The sequence below is a fragment of the Heptranchias perlo genome, chromosome 20 (assembly GCF_035084215.1).
Source record: "Heptranchias perlo isolate sHepPer1 chromosome 20, sHepPer1.hap1, whole genome shotgun sequence".
NCBI lineage: Eukaryota > Metazoa > Chordata > Chondrichthyes > Hexanchiformes > Hexanchidae > Heptranchias > Heptranchias perlo.
The window spans coordinates 7,493,791-7,519,644 of record NC_090344.1 but is presented as its reverse complement, the minus strand read 5'-3'; the positions used below and the strand labels follow the sequence as shown (position 1 = coordinate 7,519,644).

General features: G+C 50.9%; 1 protein-coding gene across 1 annotated transcript in view; it reads right to left on the bottom strand.

The window, feature by feature from the left end:
* Positions 1 to 503: 503 nt before the first annotated feature.
* The window catches only part of LOC137335597 (zinc finger protein 850-like), a 78,180-nt gene continuing 52,829 nt past the window's right edge, over positions 504 to 25,854 (bottom strand). The window contains 1 exon segment of the mRNA XM_068000907.1: positions 504 to 2,844. Coding sequence (XP_067857008.1) covers positions 916 to 2,844 — 1,929 coding nt within the window. The 3' untranslated portion in view covers positions 504 to 915.

The window sequence follows — 25,854 nt, the reverse complement described above, 5'->3', positions numbered from 1 at the left end:
ATCCTGGTGTCTAACACGCACACAGCAATAAAACCATGAATTCTGGAAACACACTGCAGGTCCTTCTTTATCTGGAGATCGAATGACTGTTGTATAATTGTACTAGCAGTTAACAGGCTCCTGTAAACTCCTCCCTCTGCTATTTTAATGCAGACTTTAACATTTATTTTTAACGGGTTTATTTTAAATGAGTTAACGCCTGCCTTAAATGGTAGACTCAGGACTGTCACACAAACAGTTGAAATCTCCATAGAATAATTACCAGTCAGTTTTAGACTGGACGCCGCACAGTGACTTTGCTGTCAGTGAAGAGAGATGAGAAAGACCAAAGTGCCGTTTGCCCCTCTCAGTGTGGCCCTGAAGGACTGTGTCCAGGCTGAAGTTCTGTTCCCACCGGACGATCCTCCCCCCAGATTGTCCTTTCTGAGCTCCAGTCAGGTGATGCTAAACACTCAGGTGGGAAAGACCAAAATCTACAACAAGGGTTTAAAATAAAGCTGATTTATTTTGCAGATATCCAGAATATTAAACTCCAGCCCAGTTATCGCAGTTATTAACATCAGCAGAAACAAACCCCAACTGTCAGAATGAACATGGTTCAGTCCTGGATGGGATTAACAGCAGAATCCAACCCCTGCAGTCATATGTGAACTCGCTGGTGTCTCAGCACGTGTGATGACTGAGTGAATCCCTTCCCACACACGGAGCAGGTGAACAGTCTCTCAACCAATGGTCGTGAGTTGATGTGTCAGCAGTTCATTTCTGCTTTCAAAGCTCTTCTCACAGTCAGTGAATTAACAGGTCACTCAATAGTGTGAACAAGTTGATGTCTCAGAAGGTGGGGTGAATTCGTGAATCCCTTCCCACACACGGAGCAGGTGAACAGCCTTTCCCCAGTGTGAGTGCGTTGGTGTCTCAGCAGATCATTTGTGCTTTTAAAACACTTCTCACAGTCAGAACATTTAAAGGTGTTTCCCCAGGGTGAGTACGTTGGTGTGTCAGAAGGTGGGATGACCGAGTGAATCTCTTCTTACACACGGAGCAGGTGAACGGCCTCTCCCCAGTGTGAGTGCGTTGGTGTCTCAGCAGTTCGTTTCTGCTTTTAAACCTCTTCTCACAGTCAGAACATTTAAATGGTCTCTCATCAGAGTGAACTCGCTGGTGTGACAGAAGGTGGGATGACCGAGTGAATCTCTTCCCACACACAGAGCAGATGAACGGCCTCTCCCCAGTGTGAGTGCGTTGGTGTCTCAGCAGTTCGTTTCTGCTTTTAAACCTCTTCTCACAGTCAGAACATTTAAAAGGTCTCTCTTCAGAGTGAACTCGTTGGTGTGACAGAAGATGGGATGACCGAGTGAATCTCTTCTTACACACAGAGCAGATGAACGGCCTCTCCCCAGTGTGAGTGCGTCGATGTCTCAGCAGTTCGTTTCTGCTTTTAAAGCTTTTCCCACAGTCAGAACATTTAAAAGGTCTCTCATCAGAGTTAACTCGCTGGTGTCTCAGCAGGGTGGATGACCGAGTGAATCTCTTCCCAAACACGGAGCAGGTGAACGGCCTCTCCCCAGTGTGAACTCGCTGGTGTGACAGAAGGTGGGATGACCGAGTAAATCTCTTCTTACGCTTCGAGCGGGTGAACGGCCTCTCCCCAGTGTGGGTGCGTTGGTGACTCCACAGTTCGTTTCTGCTTTTGAAGCTTTTCTTACAGTCAGAACATTTAAATGGTCTCTCTTCAGAGTGAACTCGCTGGTGTGTCAGAAGGTGTGATGACCGAGTGAATCTCTTCTTACACACGGAGCAGGTGAACGGCCTCTCCCCAGTGTGAGTGCGTTGATGTCTCAGCAGTTCGTTTCTGATTTTAAATCTCTTCCCACAGTCAGAACATTTAAAAGGCCTCTCCCCAGTGTGAAATCGGTGGTGTGTCAGAAGATTGGATAACTGAGTGAATCTCTTCACACACACAGAGCAGGAGAACGGCCTCTCCCCAGTGTGAGTACGTTGGTGTGTCAGCAGATTACTTTTGCTTTTAAAACTCTTCCCACAGTCAGAACATTTGAAAGGTCTCTTATCAGAGTGAACCCGCTGGTGTATTAGCAGGGTGGATGACTGAGTGAATCTCTTCTTACACACAGAGCAGGAGAACGGCTTCTCCCCAGTGTGAACTCGCTGGTGTTTCAGAAGGCTGGATAACTGAGTGAATCTCTTCCCACACACAGAGCAGGAGAACGGCTTCTCCCCAGTGTGAACTCGCTGGTGTGTCTGCAGTTCCTTTCTGCTTTTAAATCTCTTCTCACAGTCAGAGCATTTAAAAGGTCTCTCCCCAGTGTGAACTCGCTGGTGTGACAGAAGGTTGGATGACTGAGTGAATCTCTTCTTACACACGGAGCAGGTGAACGGCCTCTCCCCAGTGTGAACTCGCTGGTGTGTCAGAAGATTGGATAACTGAGTGAATCTCTTCACACACACAGAGCAGGAGAACGGCCTCTCCCCAGTGTGAACTCGTTGGTGTGTCAGCATATTGTTTCTGCTTTTAAATCTCTTCCCACAGTCAGAGCATTTAATAGGTCTCTCAACAGAGTGAACTCGTTGGTGTCTCAGAAGGTGGGATGAATGAGTGAATCTCATCTTGCACACGGAGCAGGTGAACGGTCTCTCCCCAGTGTGAACTCGCTGGTGTGTCAGCAGCGTGGATGAATGAGTGAATCCCTTCCCACACATGGAGCAGGTGAACGGCCTCTCCCCAGTGTGACTGCGTCGATGAATTTCCAGCTGTGACGGGTAATTGAATCCCTTCCCACAGTCCCCACATTTCCACGGTTTCTCCGTGGTCCGGGTGTCCTTGTGTCTCTCCAGGTTGGACGATCAGTTGAAGCCTCGTCCACACACAGAACACGTGTATGGTTTCTCCCCGCTGTGAATGATGTGATGTTTTTTCAGGCTGTGTCACTGGTTAAAGCTCTTTCCACAGTCAGTGCACTGGGACACTCTCACTCGGGTGTGTGTGTCTCGGTGCTTTTCCACTCACACTGATGTTTGAAATCTTCTCCCAGAGACAGAACAGACGAACATTTCTCCTTCCACATTCAAAGGCCGATGATATTCAGGTGCTGATGATTCGAATGACTCTGTCAGATCTTGACATGAAGAGGTTTAAAAGTCATCACTGTAAATACAGGATCGAAATAAAGAACAGGCTGTGTTAGTGTCTACGGAACATTCTTTCCTCTCTTGTTCCCTCAAAGCTGCAAATCCCCCATCCCGCGCACTCTCGCTCCTCCCTGTGCTGAAATCTAAACCCATCGCATCATCTTTCAGTGGTCCGAAACCATGAGTGAAAGGAAGAGAGGGTGAATGTGAGAGAGTGAATGTGAGAGGGCGAATATGAGAGGGCGAATGTGAGAGGGCGAATGTGAGAGGGTGAATGTGAGAGAGTGAATGTGAGAGGGTGAATGTGAGAGGGTGAATGTGGAGTGAAGGTGAGAAAGTGAAGGTGAGAGAGTGAACGTGACAGTGTGAACGTGACAGTGTGAACGTGAAAGTTTGAACGAGAGAGAGTGAACGTGAGAGAGCGAATGTGAGAGTGCGTGAGAGGGTGAATGTGAGAGAGGGAATGTGAGAGTGCGTGAGAGAACGAGTGAGAGAGCGAATGTGAGAGAGCGATTGTGAGAGGGTGAACGAGAGAGAGTGAACATGAGAGAGAGAACGTGAGAGAGAGAACGTGAGAGTGCGAATGTGAGAGAGCGAATGTGAGAGAGAATGTGAGAGCGAATGTGAGAGAGTGAATGTGAGAGGGTGAATGTGAGAGGGTGAATGTGAGAGGGTGAATGTGAGAGGGTGAATGTGAGAGGGTGAATGTGAGAGGGTGAATGTGAGAGGGTGAATGTGAGAGAGGGAATGTGAGAGGGTGAATGTGAGAGAGTGAATGTGAGAGAGGGAATGTGAGAGGGTGAATGTGAGAGAGTGAATGTGAGAGGGTGAATGTGAGAGAGAGAATGTGAGAGTGAATGTGAGAGGGTGAATGTGAGAGGGTGAATGTGAGAGGGTGAATGTGAGAGGGTGAATGTGAGAGGGTGAATGTGAGAGGGTGAATGTGAGAGGGTGAATGTGAGAGAGGGAATGTGAGAGGGTGAATGTGAGAGAGTGAATGTGAGAGAGGGAATGTGAGAGGGTGAATGTGAGAGGGTGAATGTGAGAGGGTGAATGTGAGAGAGGGAATGTGAGAGGGTGAATGTGAGAGAGTGAATGTGAGAGAGGGAATGTGAGAGGGTGAATGTGAGAGGGTGAATGTGAGAGGGTGAATGTGAGAGTGCGTGAGAGAGCGAGTGAGAGAGCGAATGTGAGAGAGCGATTGTGAGAGGGTGAACGAGAGAGAGTGAACATGAGAGAGAGAACGTGAGAGGGAGAACGTGACAGTGCGAATGTGAGAGAGCGAATGTGAGAGCGAATGTGAGAGAGTGAATGTGAGAGAGTGAATGTGAGAGGGTGAATGTGAGAGGGTGAATGTGAGAGAGCGAATGTGAGAGAGCGAATGTGAGAGGGTGAATGTGAGAGTGAAAGTGAGAAAGCGAATGTGAGAGTGAAAGTGAGAGAGCGAATGTGAGAGGGCGAATGTGAGAGGGCGAATGTGAGAGGGCGAATGTGAGAGGGCGAATGTGAGAGGGCGAATGTGAGAGGGCGAATGTGAGAGGGCGAATGTGAGAGGGCGAATGTGAGAGTGAAAGTGAGAAAGCGAATGTGAGAGTGAAAGTGAGAGAGCGAATGTGAGAGGGCGAATGTGAGAGGGCGAATGTGAGAGGGCGAATGTGAGAGGGCGAATGTGAGAGAGCGAATGTGAGAGGGTGAATGTGAGAGTGAAAGTGAGAAAGCGAATGTGAGAGTGAAAGTGAGAGAGCGAATGTGAGAGGGCGAATGTGAGAGGGCGAATGTGGAGTGAAGGTGAGAAAGTGAAGGTGAGAGAGTGAACGTGACAGTGTGAACGTGACAGTGTGAACGTGAAAGTTTGAACGAGAGAGAGTGAACGTGAGAGCGAATGTGAGAGTGCGTGAGAGGGTGAATGTGAGAGAGGGAATGTGAGAGTGCGTGAGAGAACGAGTGAGAGAGCGAATGTGAGAGAGCGATTGTGAGAGGGTGAACGAGAGAGAGTGAACATGAGAGAGAGAACGTGAGAGAGAGAACGTGAGAGTGCGAATGTGAGAGAGCGAATGTGAGAGAGAATGTGAGAGCGAATGTGAGAGAGTGAATGTGAGAGGGTGAATGTGAGAGGGTGAATGTGAGAGGGTGAATGTGAGAGGGTGAATGTGAGAGGGTGAATGTGAGAGGGTGAATGTGAGAGAGGGAATGTGAGAGGGTGAATGTGAGAGAGTGAATGTGAGAGAGGGAATGTGAGAGGGTGAATGTGAGAGGGTGAATGTGAGAGAGAGAATGTGAGAGGGTGAATGTGAGAGGGTGAATGTGAGAGTGCGTGAGAGAGTGAATGTGAGAGAGGGAATGTGAGAGTGCGTGAGAGAGCGAGTGAGAGAGCGAATGTGAGAGAGCGATTGTGAGAGGGTGAACGAGAGAGAGTGAACATGAGAGAGAGAACGTGAGAGGGAGAACGTGACAGTGCGAATGTGAGAGAGCGAATGTGAGAGCGAATGTGAGAGAGTGAATGTGAGAGGGTGAATGTGAGAGGGTGAATGTGAGAGTGAAAGTGAGAAAGCGAATGTGAGAGAGCGAATGTGAGAGGGCGAATGTGAGAGGGCGAATGTGAGAGGGCGAATGTGAGAGGGCGAATGTGAGAGTGAAAGTGAGAAAGCGAATGTGAGAGTGAAAGTGAGAGAGCGAATGTGAGAGGGTGAATGTGAGAGTGCGCATGTGAGAGAGCGAATGTGAGAGGGCGAATGTGAGAGGGCGAATGTGAGAGGGCGAATGTGAGAGGGCGAATGTGAGAGGGCGAATGTGAGAGGGCGAATGTGAGAGGGCGAATGTGAGAGGGCGAATGTGAGAGGGTGAATGTGAGAGAGCGAATGTGAGAGGGCGAATGTGAGAGGGCGAATGTGAGAGGGCGAATGTGAGAGGGCGAATGTGAGAGGGCGAATGTGAGAGGGCGAATGTGAGAGGGCGAATGTGAGAGAGTGAATGTGAGAGGGCGAATGTGAGAGGGTGAATGTGAGAGGGTGAATGTGAGAGAGCGAATGTGAGAGAGAATGTGAGAGGGTGAATGTGAGAGGGTGAATGTGAGAGTGCGTGAGAGAGTGAATGTGAGAGAGGGAATGTGAGAGGGTGAATGTGAGAGGGTTAATGTGAGAGGGTGAATGTGAGAGAAAGAATGTGAGAGAAAGAATGTGAGAGGGTGAATTTGAGAGGGTGAATGTGAGAGTGCGTGAGAGAGCGAGTGAGAGAGCGAATGTGAGAGAGCGATTGTGAGAGGGTGAACGAGAGAGAGTGAACATGAGAGAGACAACGTGAGAGAGAGAACGTGACAGTGCGAATGTGAGAGAGCGAATGTGAGAGCGAATATGAGAGAGTGAATGTGAGAGAGTGAATGTGAGAGGGTGAATGTGAGAGAGGGAATGTGAGAGAGGGAATGTGAGAGAGGGAATGTGAGAGGGTGAATGTGAGAGGGTGAATGTGAGAGAGCGAATGTGAGAGAGTGAATATGAGAGGGTGAATGTGAGAGGGTGAATGTGAGAGAGCGAATGTGAGAGTGAATGTGAGAGGGTGAATGTGAGAGAGCGAATGTGAGAGTGAAAGTGAGATAGCGAATGTGAGAGGGCGAATGTGAGAGGGCGAATGTGAGAGAGGGAATGAGAGAGTGAATGTGAGAGGGTGAATGCGAGAGGGTGAATGTGAGAGGGCGAATGTGAGAGGGCGAATGTGACAGAGGGAATGTGAGAGGGTGAATGTGAGAGAGGGAATGTGAGAGGGTGAATGTGAGAGAGGGAATGTGAGAGTGAAAGTGAGAGAGCGAATGTGAGAGTGCGCATGTGAGAGAGCGAATGTCAGGGTGAAAGTGAGAGAGCGAATGTGAGAGTGAATGTGAGAGGGTGAATGTGAGAGGGCGAATGTGAGAGGGCGAATGTGAGAGGGTGAATGTGAGAGGGCGAATGTGAGAGAGAATGTGAGAGGGTGAATGTGAGAGGGTGAATGTGAGAGAGCGAATATGAGAGAGAATGTGAGAGAGAATGTGAGAGGGTGAATGTGAGAGGGTGAATGTGAGAGTGCGTGAGAGGGCGAATGTGAGAGGGCGAATGTGAGAGGGCGAATGTGAGAGAGGGAATGTGAGAGTGCGAATGTGAGAGAGCGAATGTGAGAGAGCGAATGTGAGAGAGGGAATGTGAGAGAGGGAATGTGAGAGAGGGAATGTGAGAGTGCGTGAGAGAGCGAGTGTGAGAGGGCGAATGTGAGAGGGCGAATGTGAGAGGGCGAATGTGAGAGGGCGAATGTGAGAGGGCGAATGTGAGAGGGCGAATGTGAGAGGGCGAATGTGAGAGGGCGAATGTGAGAGAGCGAATGTGAGAGAGTGAATGTGAGAGAGCGAATGTGAGAGAGCGAATGTGAGAGAGGGAATGAGAGAGTGAATGTGAGAGGGTGAATGCGAGAGGGCGAATGTGAGAGAGGGAATGAGAGAGTGAATGTGAGAGAGCGAATGTGAGAGGGCGAATGTAAGAGAGGGAATGAGAGAGTGAATGTGAGAGGGTGAGTGCGAGAGGGTGAATGCGAGAGGGCGAATGCGAGAGGACGAATGTGAGAGGGCGAATGTGAGAGAGGGAATGTGAGAGGGTGAATGTGAGAGAGGGAATGTGAGAGGGTGAATGTGAGAGAGGGAATGTGAGAGGGCGAATGTGAGAGGGCGAATGTGAGAGAGGGAATGAGAGAGGGTGAATGCGAGAGGGTGAATGTGAGAGGGCGAATGTGAGAGAGCGAATGTGAGAGAGCGAATGTGAGAGGGCGAATGTGAGAGGGCGAATGTGAGAGGGCGAATGTGAGAGGGTGAATGTGAGAGAGCGAATGTGAGAGAGCGAATGTGAGAGAGCGAATGTGAGAGATGGAATGTGAGAGTGCGTGAGAGAGCGAGTGTGAGAGAGCGAGTATGAGAGAGCGAATGTGAGAGAGCGAATGTGAGAGGGCGAATGTGAGAGAGGGAATGTGAGAGTGAAAGTGAGAGAGCGAATGTGAGAGTGAAAGTGAGAGAGCGAATGTGAGAGTGCGCATGTGAGAGAGCGAATGTCAGGGTGAAAGTGAGAGAGCGAATGTGAGAGTGAATGTGAGAGGGTGAATGTGAGAGGACGAATGTGAGAGAGTGAATGTGAGAGGGTGAATGTGAGAGGGCGAATGTGAGAGAGAATGTGAGAGGGTGAATGTGAGAGGGTGAATGTGAGAGTGCATGAGAGAGTGAATGTGAGAGAGGGAATGTGAGAGGGTGAATGTGAGAGGGTTAATGTGAGAGGGTGAATGTGAGAGAAAGAATGTGAGAGGGTGAATTTGAGAGGGTGAATGTGAGAGTGCGTGAGAGAGGGAATGTGAGAGTGCGTGAGAGAGCGAGTGAGAGAGCGAATGTGAGAGAGCGATTGTGAGAGGGTGAACGAGAGAGAGTGAACATGAGAGAGACAACGTGAGAGAGAGAACGTGACAGTGCGAATGTGAGAGAGCGAATGTGAGAGAGTGAATGTGAGAGAGTGAATGTGAGAGGGTGAATGTGATAGAGGGAATGTGAGAGAGGGAATGTGAGAGAGTGAACGTGAGAGGGTGAATGTGAGAGGGTGAATGTGAGAGAGCGAATGTGAGAGGGTGAATGCGAGAGGGTGAATGTGAGAGGGCGATTGTGAGAGGGTGAATGTGAGAGAGGGAATGTGAGAGGGCGAATGTGAGAGGGCGAATGAGAGAGGGCGAATGTGAGAGGGCGAATGTGAGAGGGTGAATGTGAGAGAGGGAATGTGAGAGGGCGAATGTGAGAGGGCGAATGAGAGAGGGCGAATGTGAGAGGGCGAATGTGAGAGGGTGAATGTGAGAGGGCGAATGTGAGAGTGAAAGTGAGATAGCGAATGTGAGAGGGCGAATGTGAGAGGGCGAATGTGAGAGAGGGAATGAGAGAGTGAATGTGAGAGGGTGAATGCGAGAGGGTGAATGTGAGAGGGCGAATGTGAGAGGGTGAATGTGAGAGAGGGAATGTGAGAGGGCGAATGTGAGAGGGCGAATGTGACAGAGCGAATGTGAGAGGGTGAATGTGAGAGAGGGAATGTGAGAGTGAATGTGAGAGGGTGAATGTGAGAGGGCGAATGTGAGAGAGTGAATGTGAGAGGGTGAATGTGAGAGGGCGAATGTGAGAGAGAATGTGAGAGGGTGAATGTGAGAGGGTGAATGTGAGAGAGCGAATGTGAGAGAGAATGTGAGAGGGTGAATGTGAGAGGGTGAATGTGAGAGTGCGTGAGAGGGCGAATGTGAGAGGGCGAATGTGAGAGGGCGAATGTGAGAGGGCGAATGTGAGAGGGCGAATGTGAGAGAGGGAATGTGAGAGGGCGAATGTGAGAGAGCGAATGTGAGAGAGGGAATGTGAGAGAGGGAATGTGAGAGAGGGAATGTGAGAGTGCGTGAGAGAGCGAGTGTGAGAGGGCGAATGTGAGAGGGCGAATGTGAGAGGGCGAATGTGAGAGGGCGAATGTGAGAGAGCGAATGTGAGAGAGGGAATGAGAGAGTGAATGTGAGAGGGTGAATGCGAGAGGGCGAATGTGAGAGAGGGAATGAGAGAGTGAATGTGAGAGAGCGAATGTGAGAGGGCGAATGTAAGAGAGGGAATGAGAGAGTGAATGTGAGAGGGTGAGTGCGAGAGGACGAATGTGAGAGGGCGAATGTGAGAGAGTGAATGTGAGAGGGTGAATGTGAGAGAGGGAATGTGAGAGAGGGAATGTGAGAGGGTGAATGTGAGAGAGGGAATGTGAGAGGGCGAATGTGAGAGGGCGAATGTGAGAGGGCGAATGTGAGAGAGGGAATGAGAGAGTGAATGTGAGAGGGTGAATGCGAGAGGGTGAATGTGAGAGGGCGAATGTGAGAGAGCGAATGTGAGAGAGCGAATGTGAGAGGGCGAATGTGAGAGGGCGAATGTGAGAGGGCGAATGTGAGAGAGCGAATGTGAGAGAGCGAATGTGAGAGTGCGTGAGAGAGCGAGTGTGAGAGAGCGAGTATGAGAGAGCGAATGTGAGAGAGCGAATGTGAGAGGGCGAATGTGAGAGTGAATGTGAGAGGGCGAATGTGAGAGTGAAAGTGAGAGAGCGAATGTGAGAGTGAAAGTGAGAGAGCGAATGTGAGAGTGAATGTGAGAGGGTGAATGTGAGAGGACGAATGTGAGAGGGTGAATGTGAGAGGGTGAATGTGAGAGGGCGAATGTGAGAGAGGGAATGTGAGAGAGTGAACGTGAGAGGGTGAATGTGAGAGGGTGAATGTGAGAGAGCGAATGTGAGAGGGTGAATGCGAGAGGGTGAACGAGAGAGAGTGAACATGAGAGAGACAACGTGAGAGAGAGAACGTGACAGTGCGAATGTGAGAGAGGGAATGTGAGAGAGGGAATGTGAGAGAGGGAATGTGAGAGTGCGTGAGAGAGCGAGTGTGAGAGAGCGAGTGTGAGAGAGCGAATGTGAGAGAGCGAATGTGAGAGAGCGAATGTGAGAGGGCGAATGTGAGAGAGGGAATGTGAGAGGGCGAATGTGAGAGAGCGAATGTGAGAGAGCGAATGTGAGAGGGCGAATGTGAGAGGGCGAATGTGAGAGGGTGAATGTGAGAGGGTGAATGTGAGAGTGGGAATGAGAGAGTGAATGTGAGAGAGGGAATGTGAGAGGGTGAATGTGAGAGGGTGAATGTGAGAGGGTGAATGTGAGAGGGTGAATGTGAGAGTGCGTGAGAGAGGGAATGTGAGAGTGCGTGAGAGAGCGAGTGAGAGAGCGAATGTGAGAGAGCGATTGTGAGAGGGTGAACGAGAGAGAGTGAACATGAGAGAGAGAACGTGAGAGAGAGAACGTGACAGTGCGAATGTGACAGTGCGAATGTGAGAGAGCGAATGTGAGAGCGAATGTGAGAGAGTGAATATGAGAGAGTGAATGTGAGAGGGTGAATGTGAGAGAGGGAATGTGAGAGGGTGAATGTGAGAGGGTGAATGTGAGAGAGTGAATGTGAGAGAGCGAATGTGAGAGAGCGAATGTGAGAGGGCGAATGTAAGAGAGGGAATGAGAGAGTGAATGTGAGAGGGTGAGTGCGAGAGGACGAATGTGAGAGGGCGAATGTGAGAGAGTGAATGTGAGAGGGTGAATGTGAGAGAGGGAATGTGAGAGAGGGAATGTGAGAGGGTGAATGTGAGAGAGGCAATGTGAGAGGGCGAATGTGAGAGGGCGAATGTGAGAGGGCGAATGTGAGAGAGGGAATGAGAGAGTGAATGTGAGAGGGTGAATGCGAGAGGGTGAATGTGAGAGGGCGAATGTGAGAGAGCGAATGTGAGAGAGCGAATGTGAGAGGGCGAATGTGAGAGGGCGAATGTGAGAGGGCGAATGTGAGAGAGCGAATGTGAGAGAGCGAATGTGAGAGAGCGAATGTGAGAGAGGGAATGTGAGAGTGCGTGAGAGAGCGAGTGTGAGAGAGCGAGTATGAGAGAGCGAATGTGAGAGAGCGAATGTGAGAGGGCGAATGTGAGAGAGGGAATGTGAGAGTGAAAGTGAGAGAGCGAATGTGAGAGTGAAAGTGAGAGAGCGAATGTGAGAGTGAATGTGAGAGGGTGAATGTGAGAGGACGAATGTGAGAGGGTGAATGTGAGAGGGTGAATGTGAGAGGGCGAATGTGAGAGAGGGAATGTGAGAGAGTGAACGTGAGAGGGTGAATGTGAGAGGGTGAATGTGAGAGAGCGAATGTGAGAGGGTGAATGCGAGAGGGTGAACGAGAGAGAGTGAACATGAGAGAGACAACGTGAGAGAGAGAACGTGACAGTGCGAATGTGAGAGAGGGAATGTGAGAGAGGGAATGTGAGAGAGGGAATGTGAGAGAGCGAATGTGAGAGGGCGAATGTGAGAGAGCGAATGTGAGAGGGCGAATGTGAGAGAGGGAATGTGAGAGGGCGAATGTGAGAGAGCGAATGTGAGAGGGTGAATGTGAGAGGGCGAATGTGAGAGAGCGAATGTGAGAGGGCGAATGTGAGAGAGCGAATGTGAGAGGGTGAATGTGAGAGGGTGAATGTGAGAGTGGGAATGAGAGAGTGAATGTGAGAGAGGGAATGTGAGAGGGTGAATGTGAGAGGGTGAATGTGAGAGGGTGAATGTGAGAGGGTGAATGTGAGAGTGCGTGAGAGAGGGAATGTGAGAGTGCGTGAGAGAGCGAGTGAGAGAGCGAATGTGAGAGAGCGATTGTGAGAGGGTGAACGAGAGAGAGTGAACATGAGAGAGAGAACGTGAGAGAGAGAACGTGACAGTGCGAATGTGACAGTGCGAATGTGAGAGAGCGAATGTGAGAGCGAATGTGAGAGAGTGAATATGAGAGAGTGAATGTGAGAGGGTGAATGTGAGAGAGGGAATGTGAGAGGGTGAATGTGAGAGGGTGAATGTGAGAGAGTGAATGTGAGAGAGCGAATGTGAGAGAGTGAATGTGAGAGGGCGAATGTGAGAGGGCGAATGTGACAGAGGGAATGTGAGAGGGTGAATGTGAGAGAGGGAATGTGAGAGAGCGAATGTGAGAGAGCGAATGTGAGAGAGCGAATGTGAGAGAGTGAATGTGAGAGGGTGAATGTGAGAGTGCGTGAGAGAGTGAATGTGAGAGAGTGAATGTGAGAGGGTGAATGTGAGAGGGTGAATGTGAGAGGGTGAATGTGATCGAGGGAATGTGAGAGAGGGAATGTGAGCGAGGGAATATGAGAGAGTGAATGTGAGAGGGTGAATGTGAGAGGGCGAATGTGAGAGGGCGAATGCGAGAGGGTGAATGTGAGAGGGCGAATGTGAGAGGGCGAATGTGAGAGGGCGAATGCGAGAGGGCGAATGTGAGAGAGGGAATGTGAGAGGGCGAATGTGAGAGGGCGAATGAGAGAGGGCGGATGTGAGAGGGCGAATGTGAGAGGGTGAATGTGAGAGAGCGAATGTGAGAGAGCGAATGTGAGAGAGGGAATGTGAGAGAGGGAATGTGAGAGTGCGTGAGAGAGCGAGTGTGAGAGAGCGAATGTGAGAGAGCAAATGTGAGAGGGCGAATGTGAGAGAGGGAATGTGCGAGGGCGAATGTGAGAGGGCGAATGTGAGAGAGCGAATGTGAGAGAGCGAATGTGAGAGGGCGAATGTGAGAGAGCGAATGTGAGAGAGTGAATGTGAGAGGGCGAATGTGAGAGGGTGAATGTGAGAGGGTGAATGTGAGAGGGCGAATGTGAGAGGGTGAATGTGAGAGGGCGAATGTGAGAGGGCGAATGTGAGAGAGTGAATGTGAGAGGGCGAATGTGAGAGGGCGAATGTGAGAGAGTGAATGTGAGAGGGTGAATGTGAGAGAGGGAATGTGAGAGGGTGAATGTGAGAGAGGGAATGTGAGAGGGTGAATGTGAGAGTGCGTGAGAGAGCGAGTGTGAGAGAGCGAATGTGAGAGAGCAAATGTGAGAGGGCGAATGTGAGAGAGGGAATGTGCGAGGGCGAATGTGAGAGGGCGAATGTGAGAGAGTGAATGTGAGAGAGCGAATGTGAGAGGGCGAATGTGAGAGAGGGAATGAGAGAGAGTGAATGTGAGAGGGCGAATGTGAGAGGGTGAATGTGCGAGGGCGAATGTGAGAGGGCGAATGTGAGAGAGTGAATGTGAGAGAGCGAATGTGAGAGGGCGAATGTGAGAGAGGGAGAATGTGAGAGGGTGAATGTGAGAGGGCGAATGTGAGAGGGCGAATGTGAGAGAGTGAATGTGAGAGGGTGAATGCGAGAGGGTGAATGTGAGAGGGCGAATGTGAGAGGGCGAATGTGAGAGAGTGAATGTGAGAGGGTGAATGTGAGAGAGGGAATGTGAGAGGGTGAATGTGAGAGAGGGAATGTGAGAGGGTGAATGTGAGAGGGTGAATGCGAGAGGGTGAATGTGAGAGGGCGAATGTGAGAGGGCGAATGTGAGAGAGTGAATGTGAGAGGGTGAATGCGAGAGGGTGAATGCGAGAGGGCGAATGTGAGAGGGTGAATGTGAGAGGGCGAATGTGAGAGGGCGAATGTGAGAGAGCGAATGTGAGAGGGCGAATGTGAGAGGGCGAATGTGAGAGAGTGAATGTGAGAGGGTGAATGCGAGAGGGTGAATGTGAGAGGGCGAATGTGAGAGGGCGAATGTGAGAGAGTGAATGTGAGAGGGTGAATGTGAGAGAGGGAATGTGAGAGGGTGAATGTGAGAGAGGGAATGTGAGAGGGCGAATGTGAGAGGGCGAATGAGAGAGGGCGAATGTGAGAGGGCGAATGTGAGAGACGGAATGTGAGAGGGCGAATGTGAGAGAGCGAATGTGAGAGAGGGAATGTGAGAGAGGGAATGTGAGAGTGCGTGAGAGAGCGAGTGTGAGAGAGCGAGTGTGAGAGAGCGAATGTGAGAGAGCGAATGTGAGAGGGCGAATGTGAGAGAGGGAATGTGAGAGGGCGAATGTGAGAGAGCGAATGTGAGAGAGCGAATGTGAGAGGGTGAATGTGAGAGAGCGAATGTGAGAGAGCGAATGTGAGAGGGTGAATGTGAGAGGGTGAATGTGAGAGAGGGAATGTGAGAGGGCGAATGTGAGAGGGCGAATGTGAGAGAGCGAGTGTGAGAGAGCGAGTGTGAGAGAGCGAATGTGAGAGAGCGAATGTGAGAGGGCGAATGTGAGAGGGCGAATGTGAGAGGGCGAATGTGAGAGAGCGAATGTGAGAGAGCGAATGTGAGAGGGGCAATGCGAGAGAGTGAATGTGAGAGGGCGAATGTGAGAGAGCGAATGTGAGAGGGCGAATGTGAGAGGGCGAATGTGAGAGGGCGAATGTGAGAGAGCGAATGTGAGAGGGCGAATGTGAGAGGGCGAATGTGAGAGGGCGAATGTGAGAGAGGGAATGTGAGAGAGTGAATGTGAGAGGGTGAATGCGAGAGGGTGAATGTGAGAGGGCGAATGTGAGAGGGCGAATGTGAGAGAGTGAATGTGAGAGGGTGAATGTGAGAGAGGGAATGTGAGAGGGTGAATGTGAGAGAGGGAATGTGAGAGGGTGAATGTGAGAGGGTGAATGCGAGAGGGTGAATGTGAGAGGGCGAATGTGAGAGGGCGATTGTGAGAGAGTGAATGTGAGAGGGTGAATGCGAGAGGGTGAATGCGAGAGGGCGAATGTGAGAGGGTGAATGTGAGAGGGCGAATGTGAGAGGGCGAATGTGAGAGAGCGAATGTGAGAGGGCGAATGTGAGAGGGCGAATGTGAGAGAGTGAATGTGAGAGGGTGAATGCGAGAGGGTGAATGTGAGAGGGCGAATGTGAGAGGGCGAATGTGAGAGAGTGAATGTGAGAGGGTGAATGTGAGAGAGGGAATGTGAGAGGGTGAATGTGAGAGAGGGAATGTGAGAGGGCGAATGTGAGAGGGCGAATGAGAGAGGGCGAATGTGAGAGGGCGAATGTGAGAGACGGAATGTGAGAGGGCGAATGTGAGAGAGCGAATGTGAGAGAGGGAATGTGAGAGAGGGAATGTGAGAGTGCGTGAGAGAGCGAGTGTGAGAGAGCGAGTGTGAGAGAGCGAATGTGAGAGAGCGAATGTGAGAGGGCGAATGTGAGAGAGGGAATGTGAGAGGGCGAATGTGAGAGGGCGAATGTGAGAGAGCGAATGTGAGAGAGCGAATGTGAGAGGGTGAATGTGAGAGAGCGAATGTGAGAGAGCGAATGTGAGAGGGTGAATGTGAGAGGGTGAATGTGAGAGAGGGAATGTGAGAGGGCGAATGTGAGAGGGCGAATGTGAGAGAGCGAGTGTGAGAGAGCGAGTGTGAGAGAGCGAATGTGAGAGGGCGAATGTGAGAGGGCGAATGTGAGAGAGGGAATGTGAGAGGGCGAATGTGAGAGGGCGAATGTGAGAGAGCGAATGTGAGAGAGCGAATGTGAGAGGGTGAATGTGAGAGAGCGAATGTGAGAGAGCGAATGTGAGAGGGTGAATGTGAGAGGGTGAATGTGAGAGAGGGAATGTGAGAGGGCGAATGTGAGAGGGCGAATGTGAGAGAGCGAGTGTGAGAGAGCGAATGTGAGAGAGCGAATGTGAGAGAGCGAATGTGAGAGGGCGAATGTGAGAGGGCGAATGTGAGAGAGCGAATGTGAGAGAGCGAATGTGAGAGGGGGAATGCGAGAGAGTGAATGTGAGAGGGCGAATGTGAGAGAGCGAATGTGAGAGGGCGAATGTGAGAGGGCGAATGTGAGAGGGCGAATGTGAGAGAGCGAATGTGAGAGAGCGAATGTGAGAGGGCGAATGTGAGAGGGCGAATGTGAGAGGGCGAATGTGAGAGAGGGAATGTGAGAGGGCGAATGTGAGAGAGCGAATGTGAGAAAGCGAATGTGAGAGAGAATGTGAGAGAGCGTGAGAGAGTGAATGTGAGAGAGGGAATGTGAGAGGGTGAATGTGAGAGGGTTAATGTGAGAGGGTGAATGTGAGAGAGAGAATGTGAGAGGGTGAATGTGAGAGAGTGAATGTGAGAGGGTGAATGTGAGAGGGTGAATGTGAGAGGGTGAATGTGAGAGTGCGTGAGAGAGGGAATGTGAGAGTGCGTGAGAGAGCGAGTGAGAGAGCGAATGTGAGAGAGCGATTGTGAGAGGGTGAACGAGAGAGAATGAACATGAGAGAGAGAACGTGAGAGAGAGAACGTGAGAGAGTGAATGTGAGAGTGAATGTGAGAGGGTGAATGTGAGAGAGCGAATGTGAGAGTGAAAGTGAGAGAGGGAATGTGAGAGAGGGAATGTGAGAGAGGGAATGTGAGAGGGCGAATGTGAGAGAGCGAATGTGAGAGGGGGAATGTGAGAGAGGGAATGTGAGAGAGGCAATGTGAGAGTGCGTGAGAGAGCGAATGTGAGAGGGCGAATGTGAGAGGGCGAAAGTGAGAGGGCGAATGTGAGAGAGCGAATGTGAGAGAGCGAATGTGAGAGAGCGAATGTGAGAGAGGGAATGTGAGAGGGCGAATGTGAGAGAGCGAATGTGAGAGAGGGAATGTGAGAGAGGGAATGTGAGAGAGGGAATGTGAGAGAGGGAATGTGAGAGAGGGAATGTGAGAGAGGGAATGTGAGAGTGCGTGAGAGAGCGAGTGTGAGAGAGCGAATGTGAGAGGGCGAATGTGTGAGAGAGCGAATGTGAGAGAGCGAATGTGAGAGAGCGAATGTGAGAGAGCGAATGTGAGAGAGCGAATGTGAGAGGGCGAATGTGAGAGAGCGAATGTGAGAGAGGGAATGTGAGAGGGTGAATGTGAGAGAGCGAATGTGAGAGAGCGAATGTGAGGGAGCGAATGTGAGAGGGTGAATGCGAGAGAGTGAATGTGAGAGGGCGAATGTGAGAGGGCGAATGTGAGAGAGCGAATGTGAGAGAGCGAATGTGAGAGAGGGAATGTGAGAGAGCGAATGTGAGAGAGGGAATGTGAGAGTGTGTTCGAGAGCGAGTGAGAGAGAGCGAGTGTGAGAGAGCGAGTGTGAGAGAGCGAATGTGAGAGGGCGAATGTGAGAGAGTGAATGTGAGAGAGTGAATGTGAGAGGGTGAATGTGAGAGGGTGAATGTGAGAGTGCGTGAGAGAGTGAATGTGAGAGAGGGAATGTGAGAGGGTGAATGTGAGAGGGTTCATGTGAGAGGGTGAATGTGAGAGGGTGAATGTGAGAGAGAGAATGTGAGAGGGTGAATGTGAGAGGGTGAATGTGAGAGTGCGTGAGAGAGGGAATGTGAGAGTGCGTGAGAGAGCGAGTGAGAGAGCGAATGTGAGAGAGCGATTGTGAGAGGGTGAACGAGAGAGAGTGAACATGAGAGAGAGAACGTGAGAGAGAGAACGTGAGAGAGAGAACGTGAGAGAGAGAACGTGAGAGAGAGAACGTGAGAGAGAGAACGTGAGAGAGAGAACGTGAGAGAGAGAACGTGACAGTGCGAATGTGAGAGAGCGAATGTGAGAGCGAATGTGAGAGAGTGAATATGAGAGAGTGAATGTGAGAGAGGGAATGTGAGAGAGTGAATGTGAGAGGGTGAATGTGAGAGAGGGAATGTGAGAGGGCGAATGTGAGAGAGCGAATGTGAGAGTGAATGTGAGAGTGAAAGTGAGAGAGCGAATGTGAGAGTGAAAGTGAGAGAGCGAATGTGAGAGGGCGAATGTGAGAGGGCGAATGTGAGAGGGCGAATGTGAGAGAGCGAATGTGAGAGGGTGAATGTGAGAGTGCGTGAGAGAGTGAATGTGAGAGAGTGAATGTGAGAGGGTGAATGTGAGAGGGTGAATGTGAGAGGGGGAATGTGAGAGGGGGAATGTGAGAGGGGGAATGTGAGAGAGCGAATGTGAGAGAGCGAATGTGAGAGAGCGAATGTGAGAGTGAATGTGAGAGTGAATGTGAGAGGGTGAATGTGAGAGAGCGAATGTGAGAGAGCGAATGTGAGAGTGAAAGTGAGAGAGGGAATGTGAGAGAGGGAATGTGAGAGAGGGAATGTGAGAGGGCGAATGTGAGAGAGCGAATGTGAGAGAGGGAATGTGAGAGAGGGAATGTGAGAGAGGGAATGTGAGAGTGCGTGAGAGAGCGAATGTGAGAGGGCGAATGTGAGAGGGCGAATGTGAGAGGGCGAAAGTGAGAGGGCGAATGTGAGAGAGCGAATGTGAGAGAGCGAATGTGAGAGAGCGAATGTGAGAGGGCGAATGTGAGAGAGCGAATGTGAGAGAGGGAATGTGAGAGAGGGAATGTGAGAGAGGGAATGTGAGAGAGGGAATGTGAGAGAGGGAATGTGAGAGGGCGAATGAGAGAGAGCGAATGTGAGAGAGCGAATGTGAGAGAGCGAATGTGAGAGAGCAAATGTGAGAGTGAATGTGAGAGGGTGAATGTGAGAGTGAAAGTGAGAGAGCGAATGTGAGAGGGCGAATGTGAGAGGGCGAATGTGAGAGGGCGAATGTGAGAGGGCGAATGTGAGAGGGCGAATGTGAGAGAGGGAATGTGAGAGGGCGAATGTGAGAGGGCGAATGTGAGAGAGGGAATGTGAGAGAGCGAATGTGAGAGTGAATGTGAGAGGGTGAATGAGAGAGAGCGAATGTGAGAGTGAAAGTGAGAGAGGGAATGTGAGAGAGGGAATGTGAGAGAGGGAATGTGAGAGAGGGAATGTGAGAGGGCGAATGTGAGAGGGTGAATGTGAGAGAGGGAATGTGAGAGAGCGAATGTGAGAGAGCGAATGTGAGAGTGAAAGTGAGAGAGGGAATGTGAGAGAGGGAATGTGAGAGGGCGAATGTGAGAGAGCGAATGTGAGAGAGGGAATGTGAGAGAGGGAATGTGAGAGAGGGAATGTGAGAGGGCGAATGCGAGAGAGCGAATGTGAGAGAGGGAATGTGAGAGAGGGAATGTGAGAGAGGGAATGTGAGAGTGCGTGAGAGAGCGAGTGTGAGAGAGCGAGTGTGAGAGAGCGAATGTGAGAGGGCGAATGTGAGAGGGCGAATGTGAGAGGGCGAATGTGAGAGAGGGAATGTGAGAGGGTGAATGTGAGAGGGGGAATGTGAGAGGGGGAATGTGAGAGAGCGAATGTGAGAGAGCGAATGTGAGAGTGAATGTGAGAGGGTGAATGTGAGAGAGCGAATGTGAGAGTGAAAGTGAGAGAGGGAATGTGAGAGAGGGAATGTGAGAGAGGGAATGTGAGAGAGGGAATGTGAGAGGGCGAATGTGAGAGAGCGAATGTGAGAGAGGGTGAATGTGAGAGAGCGAATGTGAGAGAGGGAATGTGAGAGGGCGAAAGTGAGAGGGCGAATGTGAGAGAGCGAATGTGAGAGAGCGAATGTGAGAGAGGGAATGTGAGAGGGCGAATGTGAGAGAGCGAATGTGAGAGAGGGAATGTGAGAGAGGGAATGTGAGAGAGGGAATGTGAGAGTGCGTGAGAGAGCGAGTGTGAGAGAGCGAATGTGAGAGAGCGAATGTGAGAGAGCGAATGTGAGAGGGCGAATGTGAGAGAGCGAATGTGAGAGAGCGAATGTGAGAGAGCGAATGTGAGAGGGCGAATGTGAGAGAGGGAATGTGAGAGGGTGAATGTGAGAGAGCGAATGTGAGAGAGCGAATGTGAGGGAGCGAATGTGAGAGGGTGAATGCGAGAGAGTGAATGCGAGAGGGTGAATGTGAGAGGGTGAATGTGAGAGGGCGAATGTGAGAGAGCGAATGTGAGAGAGGGAATGTGAGAGAGCGAATGTGAGAGAGGGAATGTGAGAGTGTGTTCGAGAGCGAGTGTGAGAGAGCGAGTGTGAGAGAGCGAATGTGAGGGCGAATGTGAGAGGGCGAATGTGAGAGCGAATGTGAGAGAGTGAATGTGAGAGAGTGAATGTGAGAGGGTGAATGTGAGAGGGTGAATGTGAGAGTGCGTGAGAGAGTGAATGTGAGAGAGGGAATGTGAGAGGGTGAATGTGAGAGGGTTAATGTGAGAGGGTGAATGTGAGAGAGAGAATGTGAGAGGGTGAATGTGAGAGTGCGTGAGAGAGGGAATGTGAGAGTGCGTGAGAGAGCGAGTGAGAGAGCGAATGTGAGAGAGCGATTATGAGAGGGTGAACGAGAGAGAGTGAACATGAGAGAGAGAACGTGAGAGAGAGAACGTGACAGTGCGAATGTGAGAGAGCGAATGTGAGAGCGAATGTGAGAGAGTGAATGTGAGAGAGTGAATGTGAGAGAGGGAATGTGAGAGAGGGAATGTGAGAGAGGGAATGTGAGAGGGCGAATGAGAGAGAGCGAATGTGAGAGAGCGAATGTGAGAGTGAATGTGAGAGTGAAAGTGAGAGAGCGAATGTGAGAGTGAAAGTGAGAGAGCGAATGTGAGAGGGCGAATGTGAGAGGGCGAATGTGAGAGAGGGAATGTGAGAGAGGGAATGTGAGAGAGCGAATGTGAGAGAGCGAATGTGAGAGAGCGAATGTGAGAGTGCGTGAGAGAGTGAATGTGAGAGAGTGAATGTGAGAGGGTGAATGTGAGAGGGGGAATGTGAGAGGGTGAATGTGAGAGGGGGAATGTGAGAGAGGGAATGTGAGAGGGCGAATGTGAGAGAGCGAATGTGAGAGAGCGAATGTGAGAGAGGGAATGTGAGAGAGGGAATGTGAGAGTGCGTGAGAGAGCGAGTGAGAGAGCGAATGTGAGAGAGCGATTGTGAGAGGGTGAACGAGAGAGAGTGAACATGAGAGAGAGAACGTGAGAGAGAGAACGTGACAGTGCGAATGTGAGAGAGCGAATGTGAGAGCGAATGTGAGAGAGTGAATATGAGAGAGTGAATGTGAGAGGGTGAATGTGAGAGAGGGAATGTGAGAGGGTGAATGTGAGAGGGTGAATGTGAGAGAGTGAATGTGAGAGAGCGAATGTGAGAGAGTGAATGTGAGAGAGTGAATGTGAGAGAGGGAATGTGAGAGGGCGAATGTGAGAGGGCGAATGTGAGCGAGCGAATGTGAGAGGGCGAATGTGAGAGGGTGAATGTGAGGGAGCGAATGTGAGAGGGTGAATGTGAGAGGGTGAATGTGAGAGAGTGAATGTGAGAGGGTGAATGTGAGAGGGTGAATGTGAGAGGGTGAATGTGAGAGGGCGAATGTGAGAGGGTGAATGTGAGAGAGTGAATGTGAGAGGGTGAATGTGAGAGGGCGAATGTGAGAGGGCGAATGTGAGAGGGCGAATGTGAGAGGGTGAATGTGAGAGGGTGAATGTGAAAGAGCGAATGTGACAGAGTGAATGTGAGAGAGGGAATGTGAAAGAGCGAATGTGAGAGAGGGAATGTGAAAGAGCGAATGTGACAGAGTGAATGTGAGAGAGGGAATGTGAAAGAGCGAATGTGAGAGAGGGAATGTGAAAGAGCGAATGTGAGAGGGTGAATGTGAGAGAGTGAATGTGAGAGAGGGAATGTGAGAGAGTGAATGTGAGAGAGGGAATGTGAGAGGGTGAATGTGAGAGAGTGAATGTGAGAGAGGGAATGTGAGAGGGCGAATGTGAGCGAGCGAATCTGAGAGGGCGAATGTGAGAGGGCGAATGTGAGCGAGCGAATGTGAGAGGGCGAATGTGAGAGGGTGAATGTGAGAGGGTGAATGTGAGAGGGTGAATGTGAGAGGGTGAATGTGAGAGTGCGTGAGAGAGTGAATGTGAGAGAGGGAATGTGAGAGTGCGTGAGAGAGTGAATGTGAGTGAGCGAATGTGAGAGCGCGATTGTGAGAGGGTGAACGAGAGAGAGTGAATGTGAGAGGGTGAATGTGAGAGGGCGAACGTGAGAGGGCGAACGTGAGAGGGTGAATGTGAGAGAGCGAATGTGAGAGGGCGAATGTGAGAGGGCGAATGTGAGAGGGCGAATGCGAGAGGGCGAATGTGAGAGGGTGAATGTGAGAGAGGGAATGTGAGAGGGTGAATGTGAGAGGGCGAATGCAAGAGGGCGAATGTGAGAGAGCGAATGTGAGAGGGCGAATGTGAGAGAGCGAATGTGAGAGAGCGAATGTGAGAGGGTGAATGTGAGAGGGTGAATGTGAGAGGGTGAATGTGAGAGAGTGAATGTGAGAGGGTGAATGTGAGAGGGTGAATGTGAGAGAGCGATTGTGAGAGAGCGAATGTGAGAGTGAATGTGAGAGGGTGAATGTGAGAGTGAAAGTGAGAGAGCGAATGTGAGAGTGAAAGTGAGAGAGCGAATGTGAGCGGGCGAATGTGAGAGGGCGAATGTGAGAGGGCGAATGTGAGAGGGCGAATGTGAGAGGGTGAATGTGAGAGAGGGAATGTGAGAGGGTGAATATGAGAGAGGGAATGTGAGAGAGCGAATGTGAGAGAGCAAATGTGAGAGGGCGAATGTGAAAGAGGGAATGTGAGAGGGTGAATGTGAGAGGGTGAATGTGAGAGGGCGAACGTGAGAGGGTGAATGTGAGAGAGCGAATGTGACAGAGCGAATGTGAGAGGGTGAATGTGAGAGGGTGAATGTGAGAGAGGGAATGTGAGAGAGGGAATGTGAGAGAGGGAATGTGAGAGGGCGAATGTGAGCGAGCGAATGTGAGAGGGCGAATGTGAGAGAGCGAATGTGAGAGGGTGAATGTGAGAGGGCGAATGTGAGAGGGAGAATGTGAGAGGGCGAATGTGAGAGAGCGAATGTGAGAGGGCGAATGTGAGAGGGCGAATGTGAGAGGGCGAATGTGAGAGGGCGAATGTGAGAGGGCGAATGTGAGAGGGCGAATGTGAGAGAGTGAATGTGAGAGTGAATGTGAGAGGGTGAATGTGAGAGTGCGTGAGAGAGGGAATGTGAGAGAGGGAATGTGAGAGGGTGAATGTGAGAGTGCGTGAGAGAGTGAATGTGAGAGAGGGAATGTGAGAGGGTGAATGTGAGAGGGCGAATGTGAGAGGGCGAATGTGAGAGGGCGAATGTGAGAGGGTGAATGTGAGAGAGTGAACGTGAGAGTGAATGTGAGAGGGTGAATGTGAGAGTGCGTGAGAGAGTGAATGTGAGAGAGGGAATGTGAGAGAGGGAATGTGAGAGGGTTAATGTGAGAGGGTGAATGTGAGAGGGTGAATGTGAGAGGGTGAATGTGAGAGTGCGTGAGAGAGTGAATGTGAGAGAGGGAATGTGAGAGTGCGTGAGAGAGCGAGTGAGAGAGCGAATGTGAGAGCGCGATTGTGAGAGGGTGAACGAGAGAGAGTGAATGTGAGAGGGTGAATGTGAGAGGGTGAATGTGAGAGGGTGAATGTGAGAGAGCGAATGTGAGAGGGCGAATGTGAGAGGGCGAATGTGAGAGGGCGAATGTGAGAGAGGGAATGTGAGAGGGCGAATGCGAGAGGGCGAATGTGAGAGAGCGAATGTGAGAGGGTGAATGTGAGAGAGGGAATGTGAGAGGGTGAATGTGAGAGGGCGAATGCGAGAGGGCGAATGTGAGAGAGCGAATGTGAGAGAGCGAATGCGAGAGAGCGAATGCGAGAGAGCGAATGTGAGAGAGCGAATGTGAGAGGGCGAATGTGAGAGAGCGAATGTGAGAGGGTGAATGTGAGAGGGTGAATGTGAGAGAGCGAATGTGAGAGAGCGAATGTGAGAGTGAATGTGAGAGGGTGAATGTGAGAGTGAAAGTGAGAGAGCGAATGTGAGAGTGAAAGTGAGAGAGCGAATGTGAGAGAGCGAATGTGAGAGGGCGAATGTGAGAGGGCGAATGTGAGAGGGCGAATGTGAGAGAGGGAATGTGAGAGGGTGAATATGAGAGAGGGAATGTGAGAGAGCGAATGTGAGAGAGCAAATGTGAGAGGGCGAATGTGAAAGAGGGAATGTGAGAGGGTGAATGTGAGAGGGTGAATGTGAGAGGGTGAATGTGAGAGGGCGAACGTGAGAGGGTGAATGTGAGAGGGTGAATGTGAGAGAGCGAATGTGACAGAGCGAATGTGAGAGGGCGAATGTGAGAGGGCGAATGTGAGAGGGTGAATGTGAGAGGGCGAATGTGAGAGAGTGAATGCGAGAGGGCGAATGTGAGAGAGCGAATGTGAAACGGCGAATGTGAGAGGGTGAATGTGAGAGAGTGAATGCGAGAGGGCGAATGTGAGAGGGCGAATGTGAGAGAGCGAATGTGAGAGGGCGAATGTGAGAGGGCGAATGTGAGAGAGGGAATGTGAGAGAGCGAATGTGAGAGAGCGAATGTGAGAGTGCGTGAGAGAGCGAGTGTGAGAGAGCGAGTGTGAGAGAGCGAGTGTGAGAGGGTGAATGTGAGAGAGCGAATGTGAGAGAGCGAATGTGAGAGAGCGAATGTGAGAGGGCGAACGTGAGAGGGTGAATGTGAGAGAGGGAATGTGAGAGAGCGAATGTGAGAGGGTGAATGTGAGAGAGCGAATGTGAGAGGGCGAATGTGAGAGGGCGAATGTGAGAGAGGGAATGTGAGATCGCGAATGTGAGAGGGCGAATGCGAGAGGGCGAATGCGAGAGAGCGAATGTGAGAGGGCGAATGTGAGAGGGCGAATGTGAGAGGGCGAATATGAGAAGGCGAATGTGAGAGAGTGAATGTGAGAGAGTGAATGTGAGAGTGAATGTGAGAGGGTGAATGTGAGAGGGTGAATGTGAGAGGGCGAATGTGAGAGAGCGAATGTGAGAGGGCGAATGTGAGAGGGCGAATGTGAGAGGGCGAATGTGAGAGGGCGAATGTGAGAGGGCGAATGTGAGAGGGCGAATGTGAGAGAGTGAATGTGAGAGTGAATGTGAGAGGGTGAATGTGAGAGTGCGTGAGAGAGGGAATGTGAGAGAGGGAATGTGAGAGGGTGAATGTGAGAGTGCGTGAGAGAGTGAATGTGAGAGAGGGAATGTGAGAGGGTGAATGTGAGAGGGCGAATGTGAGAGAGTGAACGTGAGAGTGAATGTGAGAGGGTGAATGTGAGAGTGCGTGAGAGAGTGAATGTGAGAGAGGGAATGTGAGAGGGTGAATGTGAGAGTGCGTGAGAGAGTGAATGTGAGAGAGGGAATGTGAGAGAGGGAATGTGAGAGGGTGAATGTGAGAGGGTGAATGTGAGAGTGCGTGAGAGAGTGAATGTGAGAGAGGGAATGTGAGAGTGCGTGAGAGAGCGAGTGAGAGAGCGAATGTGAGAGCGCGATTGTGAGAGGGTGAATGTGAGAGGGTGAATGTGAGAGAGGGAATGTGAGAGAGCGAATGTGAGAGGGTGAATGTGAGAGAGCGAATGTGAGAGGGCAAATGTGAGAGGGCGAATGTGAGAGAGGGAATGTGAGATCGCGAATGTGAGAGGGCGAATGCGAGAGGGCGAATGCG